This window comes from Amborella trichopoda, chromosome 6 (genome assembly GCF_054954075.1).
Source record: "Amborella trichopoda isolate Santa Cruz 75 chromosome 6, AtrichopodaSantaCruz75HAP2 v2.0, whole genome shotgun sequence".
NCBI classification, from domain to species: Eukaryota; Viridiplantae; Streptophyta; class Magnoliopsida; order Amborellales; family Amborellaceae; genus Amborella; species Amborella trichopoda.
In genome coordinates, this window is record NC_142341.1 from 50,903,701 (window position 1) to 50,913,846 (window position 10,146).

At 37.7% G+C, this 10,146-nt stretch overlaps 1 protein-coding gene across 2 annotated transcripts; it reads right to left on the minus strand.

Annotated features, from left to right (window-relative positions):
- Window positions 1–1,753: 1,753 nt before the first annotated feature.
- On the minus strand, window positions 1,754–9,587 carry LOC18448723 (protein SHORT-ROOT). Of its 2 annotated transcripts, XM_088869189.1 has the most exons (4): window positions 7,582–9,587; window positions 6,860–6,976; window positions 2,246–2,386; window positions 1,754–2,079 (listed from the first exon to the last, which is right to left on the minus strand). In XM_088869189.1, exon 1 carries the CDS (start codon window positions 9,084–9,086, stop codon window positions 7,839–7,841), a length of 1,248 nt encoding a protein of 415 aa, XP_088725315.1. In that variant the 5' UTR covers window positions 9,087–9,587; the 3' UTR covers window positions 1,754–2,079; window positions 2,246–2,386; window positions 6,860–6,976; window positions 7,582–7,838. The 2 variants fall into 2 exon arrangements, with proteins under 2 accessions (XP_088725315.1, XP_088725314.1); XM_088869188.1 differs by lacking the exon at window positions 2,246–2,386.
- Between the last annotated feature and the right edge of the window lie 559 nt (window positions 9,588–10,146).

Genomic DNA, 10,146 nt, shown 5'->3' on the forward strand with positions numbered 1-10,146 from the left:
TGAATACCCTCTCTGTGTGAAATTTCACATCATTTTTAACATCTAAGGTTCGATATTGTGCACATTAGATATTTCATTCGTGGGACGAAATGTACAATTTGGTCAGGCAGGATTATCAAATTTTTTCCTAAGAAACACAGGATCTTTTTACTTGTGATGCATGGCATGTGCAAGGCGATGGCTGACATGCTTGTGTTACAAGATTTACAAGATGTCTATAATCAACCCGTGTCACTGGTGTTCATTTCAAAAAGGCTGCAATTAGCTTAAGGCCTATGATTTAGGATACAAAGTAAGTTCGCATTTCAAAACCACTCCGGAAAGTCCTATTCCGGTGTTGGAAACTTTATGATGGCCTGAAAATTTAATTTCTACTTATGAATATGAAATTTGAAGCTCAAAAAATGATACAAACTTGACAGATTTGTACGCATTTGAAAATGAATAGTCCAAATAGTATATTACAAAGTACATTATATTGTGTTTTGAAACTCTTGTCTATTTCAAATCCCCAATTAGTAAGGTCAAGATGATCAGTTTGAGAGTTTTTCAATGCAAACTGTAATTTGCAATGGAAATTGAGCTATAAAAGCCAGGTCATTCTGCCAACCTTTCCCTTCTAAAAAAAATGGTGGCTTTATTGGTATTTTTAAGAACGAAAAGGTTAAAATCTTAGTTCAGTCACCAGTAAACCTTCAAATCGAATATCTAGACCTTGAAAATTATGGTAGTAAAAAAACCTTGGGATTTCAAGTCTTGAAAATAATATATATTGTAACATGTTATCTTACGATGTTCATTTCCATGTGTTCATAGATCCAGAATATCTATACCAATTTTTGAATGACAAATTTGATAATTGGTGGTGAACATTGGCTGGTTTTAGAGTCATCATAGAGATTATCTATGCCCAAAGTGTTTTTAGGATGGGATTTTGCATTAAGGCTTTACTTTTTCTTTTTTCCCTTAGGGGCCTGGGCCTTATAAAAAATGCATCCTTCTAAGAATAGGCATTCTGCCCTTGTCATTTCACATGGTCATATTAGCAACATGAGAGTAAGGTAGAACCATGGCTCTTATGTAGATTTATACCCAGCATGAAGATCATGACCTTTGGATCATGAAGGCCATTCTACACATCAAGAAGATCAATAATTATTGCTTTATACCCAGCATGAAGATCATGACCTTTTAATACAATAATTATTATTTGGAAAACCCTTATATAAGTTTGCCACCTTATGCCATAGATGTAAGGTGCACTTCAAAAATCTAGTAGCAAAGAGTGTTATGAAGATGGAAAACCTTCCAATTGATCATCTTGACCTCAGGATATATTGATATAAAGCAAGAAAAAGAATTTCAAGTCCTAAACATAATACATCTTCAAGATTTTCAAGTGTTTATGGATCTGCTTGATTTGGATTATTTTTGAAATTTTAGATTTTATAATTAGGGTTGGATATAAATTTTCAAACCATCATGAGGGTTCCGACACTGAAATTACATCCTCCAGCAAAAAATAAAGGTGTCTTATTTGTATAGCATAAGATGGGCACCTCATTAAAACCTCACCCTTATTTTCTCTATTGTTGAAATGTATACGAGTGCTCATTGAAAGCCACTTTAAAGCTTGAGAGGTATTGGTTAGGCAAATCCCCTCTCACCCTTCCTCTTTATTCTTGTGGGTGAACTACTTACTCAAATGTGAACTCTTGTGTGTTAAACAGGCTTCACCTTTGGCATAAAGATGTTGCATCAGGACCTATTGTGTCTCATTTGCAATATTCATATGATACTTTGATGTTTTGTGATATCACAAAGATTCAATGAAATAACTTACAGCTTTTTCTTAAATGTTACAAAATGATCTGTAGCTTCAAATTTAACATGAACAAAAAAAAAAGAAAATGATATGAGTGGCTTGTGATGAACAACAGGAGGGCATGGGGGCACTTATTATGGGATGTGGTGTACATAGGCTTCCTGTAGAAGTATTTTGGACCTCCTGGTTGTGGAAGTTCACGCGCCAACGGCCACTTGGGATCAGTAAGTGATAAATTTTAGTTCAAACTCGACCTGTAGAAGACAAAATATTTGTATTTGGGAGATAAAATAATCGTTGTGGAGTGAATGCTATCTAGCTTGCAGTGTATTATATGCCTATAACAAGAGCTGTGATTCAAGTTCTTGAGCAATGGATTGAGCCTTCCAATGGGTAATATCCGAACCGGTACTATCTCACCTTTTGCAAGTTGTTTCATTGTCGCATCGCCGGTGGGAGCAAAATCAATGGCCTTTTGAGGCGGTTATACCAGGCAATGGAACTTCTGAAGCCAGATTTATGGGCCCCATAGCTAAATGGCTCTAAGGACTGCATAGGAATCTGAAGAATGACATAGGGTAGTAGTCAAATTGAAGACAAGGAGAAAGATCAGGGTTGGTAACTGGTTACCACCACCCGAGGGCTCAATTAAACTAAAATTTGATGATTTCTCTTGGAAATCGGGGGCCACGAGGTTCTGGTGGGACTGTGAAGGACCATATCAGATTGTTGCTTTAACTTTTTCAGGTCCGGGTGCAGTATTACAGCTATTGATGTTGAGGTGAGGGTGTTCCATAAGGGGGACAAACTTTTCTCATCTACTGCTCATGGGGTTCATTTTGAAGGGGAGTCTTTGAAAGCCACAGGTGACCAAAGACCACTATGACATCTTTTTTGGTTTTTTGACAATGACCACAATGACGTTCCTATAAGGCTTTTTGGTTTGTTGACAATGACCACAATGACATTTTTATGAGGCTTTTTGTGAGATCAGACTCGCTAGGGGCGTAGAATTGCAAATGAAATTTTTTTTTTTGGGTAATTCAGTGGGGAAGATAGGTCCCCTACCGTTTTTTTATATAGATTAAGACTTTAGCTTTTTTAAAGGTCTCAACCAGTGAAAGGGCCATCATTTGGTGTGATAGTAAAAGACTCGGGTTGTCAGTGTAAGAGTGCAGGTTCGAGTCTTGAGAGCGGCCACTTTGTCCATAACAAAGGTTAAGACCGTTTCCAGTCCACCCCTCTCGAGACCTTGCTTAAGTGGGACCAGCACCGGGTTATGGCCCTTTTACGGAAGGTGTCAACATGTGGTGTTAGGATCCACAATGTGACCCCTGTCAAGATTGGAAACCACAGTCTACCCCTCTCGAGACCTTGCATAAGTGGGACCAGCACCGGGTCATGGCCCTTTTACGGAAGGTGTCACCATGTGACCCTTTTACGAAAGGTGTCAACATGTGGTTGTGTCAACATATGGTATTAGGACACACAATGTGAACCCTGTCAGGATTGGAAACCACAATATGATTACTAGTTATGGGGATGCTTCCACCACAACCGAGCCCTTTTCCTATAATGAATCTTATTCAGGATTGGAAACCACAATGTGATTACTAGTTATGGGAATGCTTCCACCACGACCGAGCCCTTTTCCTATAATGAATCATGTTTATCAAGAAAGAACTCCGAAGAAAACATTTTGGCCAAAGGAGTCTTCAAAATCATTTTGGTAGTTAATAAATTTTACATTGAAGGAAATTTATATATGGACCCAAAATAGGAAGTGGTATTATAAGCTAGTCCATATTTTGGGTCATTTTACAGTGACATCCTAAACTTTTCAAAAAATTTGTTCTAATTTTACCCCAAAATTTTAAAGTTAAGCTTTGAGACAACCCAAAATACAAAAATACAACTTTTCTGTTTGAACTCTTAGTTTATTCTAATTTTATCCCAATTTCTAATTTTACCGTGAGTTTTTACTACTGTATTTTAAACAACTCTTAGTTTATTCTAATTTTACCCCTATTTATTTATTTTTTTATTTTGGGTGATCCCAAAGTTGAACTTTTTAATCAATTAAACATGGGTTTTGGTGCTTCAAGCAGTTAAAAGTTGGGCTTTTGGACCCTAGTTTTTTATTTTTTTGGGCGATTCTTATGTTAGATTTTTGAACCCAATATGAAAATAGAAATAAATAGAATTTGAAAAATTAGGAGCTTTTTTTTTTTACTACTGTTAGTAGCCCTTTATTGAAAAGTTAGAAAATTATGGCAATATAAATGGACCAACTTTTAATAAGACATCTTACTTTATTCTGAAGCTACTATTTGGCACTCTCGACCGCTGGACTTTATTTCGTTTTTTTAATTTTATGATTTGACGTAATTACTCTATTATAGAGTTGTAAAATAATGAGTTATCTCTTCTTTATTGTTTATTAATAAAGAAAAATGGATAGAAGGCCTTCTTCCCCACTAACGTACCTTAAAAAAAAAAAAATGAAAATCATGATTTAACATTCAAAGAAAAGTCCTATGATTGCTATTACTACTGTAACTTCCTTAGCATCGGACGCGAGAGAATTATTATTGTAACTTCCTTGGCATCGAACGAGAGAGAGAATGAGAGTGTTTCCGTGAAGTACATGTTTGGGTTGGTAAGGTTGACGTTTGAGCTAGTGTTGTCAAATCTGTTACGCTTTAAAGCATGTGACTTTTAGGTTTAGATCAAAGCGAAACGAAATCTGATGCTGTCATTTTGGTCAGATTTGGGCTGCTTCAAACTGCTTTGGTAAGATTTGGATCTGTTTCGGGCTGATTCGGCAAGCAAAGAAAATATTATATAAACGTATTTTTTTAAAAAATTTGTTTCTAATTTATTTCTAATATTTATATATAAAAATATATATAAATATATACTTTATTTATATTCATTTTTTTAAAGAAAACTGAAGTTTTCCCACGAATCAACCGAAGTACCAAATTGCTTCATTTTTTCCGCCAAATCGAAAAAGACTCTGTAACAAATATGAAAACATTGGTTTGAGCTCTTAGAGCTGTCTTTCAAAGATGCCCCTCTTTACCAATGTGTGTCGAGTATCTGACACGCCATCATAGTCTCATACCCACGATCGATGTCAACTGATGCCTTAGTCATTCTAGTCTAAAATAAAATTTGGTTTTGATAAGAAACTGGTCAAATGTTTTGATCGGTTATTGCCAATCCGACCAATAAGTTTTGACGAATTCAACCAGCCAAATAAAATTGGGCAATACCTTTTTAAGTATATTACATATTTTGAAATAATATTTTTTATGTTTTAAAATCTAGTCAATCTGGTTCAATCAGTGGTTGGATTGATTTTGACTAGACTAGTCGCCTTGCCAATTAAATAACCTATCAGACCACCAATTCAAACTAGTAAGTGGTTTAACCGGTTTAGGCTAGTTACTGGAGACTGATGTAATCAAAACTAAACCAACGACCAATCGATCCGGTTTGACTGGATTTTAAAACATAAAGAGAAGTATGAGTAATATTTTCAAAAATACAAAACGTATTGAAAATGATGCCCAACTTTTTTGGCCAGTTGAACCCCGTGAAACTGGCCAGTCCGATAGGCCAAAACTGGTCAAATACTAGTTTTGGGTTTTTTTTTAACATTAAAACTGAATTTTATTTTAAACCAGACCAACCAAGATATTGATTGGAAGTCCAACCGATCAGACCGCCTGTTCGATCTAATATTCATCAGTGTTATCATGATCTAACTGATCACCAAACCTATGAGGGATTGGTTCAACCAGTTGTCAGACTAGTTGGGCTGAATTTTAAAATATAAAAAAACATAACTAAAAATATATGTAATAGTTAAAAATATAAAACTGTATGAAATTTTTTTCCAAAGTTCATTTAGATGGTCGAACTAATTAAAACCAATAGGTCCAACCGAGTAAAATCGGTCAAACATTGGTGTTGATTTGTTTTAGACTAAATTTAATTTTCATTTTTGAATGGATTGACAAAAACATAGTCGACTGTCCAACCGGTTAAACCACTGGTTGGGTTCAATTTTGATAATTAAGGTCTTGATAACTATGAACCATATATTCGTCCCATTACGACAACATTCTTAGAAGCCCTTATCTTTGTTGTCATGAACTAATTATTTAGCTGAAATAATTCACTTATATATATATATATATATTTTATTTATTTATTTGCATCAATTTTTAGCACATAATTTTAATTTTTTTTGTTTTTGTTTTTTGTTTTTTCTTAATTTTATATTTATAAAGTTCAAAAATCATTATTATTAAATAAAAATAGGGTGTGGTTTACACAAGGTGGCAGCCTTAAACAATCAAAGTAATTCCATATCCCAACCCTACCGAATGATATAGAGACGGTATCTGAAACTTTTACAATATCTTGAAAATCTACTTCTTCCTTTAATTATGAAACTCGGAGCCTCGAGAATAGTGCATATCGAATTGATGTATAATACTTGAAAATCTTGACAATGAATAATGTAGAAAATGTATTACAATATGCGTATTAAATTTTTTTTTTTTCTTTTTCATATGCATATTTCTTGAGGTTAAGATGCGTAATTTGAGAGTTGTCTAGCATCATAATAACTATTTTTATGGGTATCTAAGATGGATTACTTTTATAATATAAAATTATGCAACATCGACCTAAAATAGCACTGGTTAGGAGAGATAATTTGATTCAAGGGGAATGCTCTAAAAAGACAAGAGGATGACCTCAAAAGACATAGATGAAAGTAATGAGAAAAGATATAATAATTAATGGTTTCACTGAGAATATAACCTTTGATGAAGGAACATGATTTGTATAGCTAATTCTAAATAGTAAGGATAAGGGCCGAATGATAATGATAATAATATAAACTTTTTTATAAATTACAAAAGACGATAATAATAATATAAACTTTTTCTATAGAAGTATAAAATATTTGAAAGGATATTCTTGACAGAGAGACATTTAAGGGTCGGAGAACAATACCTGGCTCATGAGAGGGAGAACCCTAACGACTCAAGTTAGAGAACAATATGATGACCATATGGGCAGAGAGAGAGAGACTTGAACGGTAGCTGTGGTGCTTCGGGTCGTAGATCCTTTCTTCATTGCACCCATAAAATGGATCCAGCACAAAATGTCCAATAACAAATAAAAAGAGTAAGTCACATACGAATAAAATAGGAAAAATCGAAATAGGTTAATATTAGGCGAAAATTATGTGGAAGGTCAGTCAATCTGTGTTTTTTTATTTATTTTTTAAAATATCCCTCAATATGAGGATGTCATCCTAAGACCGCTTTTTAAGTTTTTTATTTAGTTATTTAACTGATGGTGCAGCGCCCTAGTGCCCAGTCCAGAAGGCAGCCTGACCGACTTATTTCTTAGCAAACAAATGAGGTAATGCGGTATGATGCTGCCAACCTCGGACTGCCCAGAAGATCACTAAAGAAGGCAGTCCGAGAATGGGCAGCTCGGACCGCTTCTAAATGCTTAACAAAGTCGATGTTTGCAATCCGAGGATGCTAACCTCGAACCGCTTTGAAGAGCACCACATAAGGCAGTATAATGACATCAACATCAGACCAATTGAGCACTACCCCTAATGTTAAAAAATATAAAAAATAAAGAAATCTTCAGACCAAGAGATAATTTGTTTTTTTTTTTAAAAAAAAAAAAAAAAAAAAAAAAAAAAACGATTGACCGACCTTCAGCGTAATTTCTTCCAAAAATTAGCCCATCTCGCATTTTCCTAATTTTATGTGTCCGGACCGACCCTAAACTGCTGGAGTGAAGAAAAAAAAAATCCAAATCTCCTTGCGAATCCACCCAGTTTCTTCTCGTACTAAAAGTGAAGGAAGGAAGGAAAAGAAAGAGAGAAAACTTTGATTCTCCTTCCCTCTCTCAGAGCCCCTCCTTTTCTCGCTCTCTCTCAACCAGGCAACACCGAGTTCCATGTATCTCTCTAGGGTTTCCAGGCCGAGGCCCAGACAACGGGCTGATCTTTCCAGGAAAGGTAGAGCCCCGTGTCAGGCACCTCGCCGGAAACAACCGACCATCGGCCGGCGTACCTCTTCAGCAATGCGCGTACATCATCTATGGCATCGAAGTTGAATGCTGCGGGTCCGAACCCGGCATTTCGCATTCTCTCGCTCCACCGGAGACTCCTCTCCCGTCCTCCCTCTGCAGATTCGCATCCCATGGTGTGCACCAGCTCCCTCCCGCACTGCCTCTCCAGGGCCAGTCTCTCCTCGCTCACGCGCCCGAACCCCTCGTCCAACATCTCGTAATATGTGCCGTAAAACCTCATACACTCTGATACTCTTCCTGCCCATTCTCCCCCAGTTAAGTCTGCCTCCTCCTCCACAACTGTAACTACTCGCGGCCCCAAGGCTGCGATCCCATGTACTGCACTCGGTCTCGCATCGACAGGAACTCTCCGTAGAGCTCCGACAAGGTTGACGGCCACCACTTCACTGTCTGTGACCCTTACTGAGCCTATGCTGCCAAGCCCACCTCCGACCGCCTCGAACTCGAAGGGCACCCTCATCAATCTGGCATATTTCTCCATCCTTTGTCTAACTTCTATCATTACTGCACCGTGAGGGCCGCCCAAGTCACCTTCGTCTACTAACGTCGTGAGCCGAAGGCGCGGTGTGTCCTCGCTCCGATTTGCCAGTGCCTCCAGGAGGGCGGGCCACTGGGTGCAGAGGGTGTTGCTAATGTCGATGATGTGGAGGTCGTGGACCCCCTCGAAGGCCTCGAGTATCGCCCCGTTTGCCGCCACATGCCCGAACGTGGTCCAGGGGCTCACTTCCTGGAACCTAAGGATGACCCGACGGGCCGAATCAAAGGTTTGAGCCTTCTCTGCAACAATGGCTAAAATCCGACTGCACCTATCTCCCGAGCCGGAAGCCTTGCAGAAGAGCGCTTGCAGGAAGGCCGCAGCCTTGCGCTGGTCACGGTCTCCGTAGGGGGACGCAAGCTCGTTTAGCATCCACAGGAGGTGGTTCGACCGAGCCGCGTCTTTTTCAGTAATGGCTTTCGCACAACCAAGGATGAGGTCAATGACCCATTTTCCGGCAGCAAGGTCGCCGGATTCCGACAATTGGCTCGTCGACGCGGCATCAATCCTGTCCTTACACGTGTGGTGCATGGTTTGGTCATGACAATTGGGCTTGATGAAGGTGGGTTTTAGGGTTCCAAGGCTCATTGGCCTATCGATGTAAGGTGTCGTGTCCACTGTAAGTGCTTCATGAGGCCATTAAAGACAATGGAGGAATGTGTGAAACAGAGGTTGCCTAAACCCTAGCAAGGTTTTATATTGGGAACTTAAACTACCTTCCTCTTGAGCCATGGACTTGAACCCAATTTATATTGGTTTAGAGATGTGAAAGAAATGCATTAAAACACACTCGCTTTGTGTTGTCACAATCCTATGAAAAAGAAATATACAGGACACATTCATGTTTCCAATTGCTCAAGGAATGGAGCTTTCTCATGGAGCTTTCTCATTACTGTTCCAATGTGACCCATTGTCTTTTGATTGAAGATTAAGGCCTGTGTTTTATGGGTACCAAAGGTAGCTTGGTATCCAAAAGGAGGATTTGAAAAATTTGTGAGCCGACTCAGAATCGCTCAATCGGCTAGGATTACAAGTCTTAGGTTTAAAATTTTATAAAGTAATTCGCTACAGTGAAGTAGCAGTTAACTATTGAAACCAAGGCAAATTTTGAGTCTGAAAGGCAACTTTTTTTTATAAACATTATGATAAAAGGCAGGAAAAGTAGAAAGGGAGTTTAAATTCGATGATGTTTTAACTTTGAAAAGAAGTAAAAAGAGGAGGGTAAAAGGTAGGAGAAGGAGTGAAAGCAAATAAAGTATGATGGCCAGTTTCCAGAAAGGCTGCTCCTCATGTACCTCCACCCTAATATCCATGGGTGGCTTCTGGCAAAATTACTGCTACTCAACTCCCACTCTCTCTAGATTATTATTATTCATCTCCCATGCGATCTCTCTCTCTCTCATAATGAAATATTTGCATGTTCTTCAAGACATTTTCAACTTACTTCCTTCGGAATGGGTTGGAAGTAATAAGAAATAGAGTGATTTACATAGGGTCCCTAAATTTTTTCCTAAAATAGGGAATGTTTCGTTTAACAAAGAAGATCGGTGAACCGGTTTTTTTTTTATATATATATATAATTACCTTTTGGTCTAAGGATGGAATCATCTGTCCAAATTATAATTTATTTTTATTATTAATATTATTA

Coding starts and splice junctions, on each gene's coding strand:
- LOC18448723 (XM_088869188.1), bottom strand. CDS start 9,086: ATGAGCCTTGGAACCCTAAAACCCACCTTCATCAAGCCCAATTGTCAT.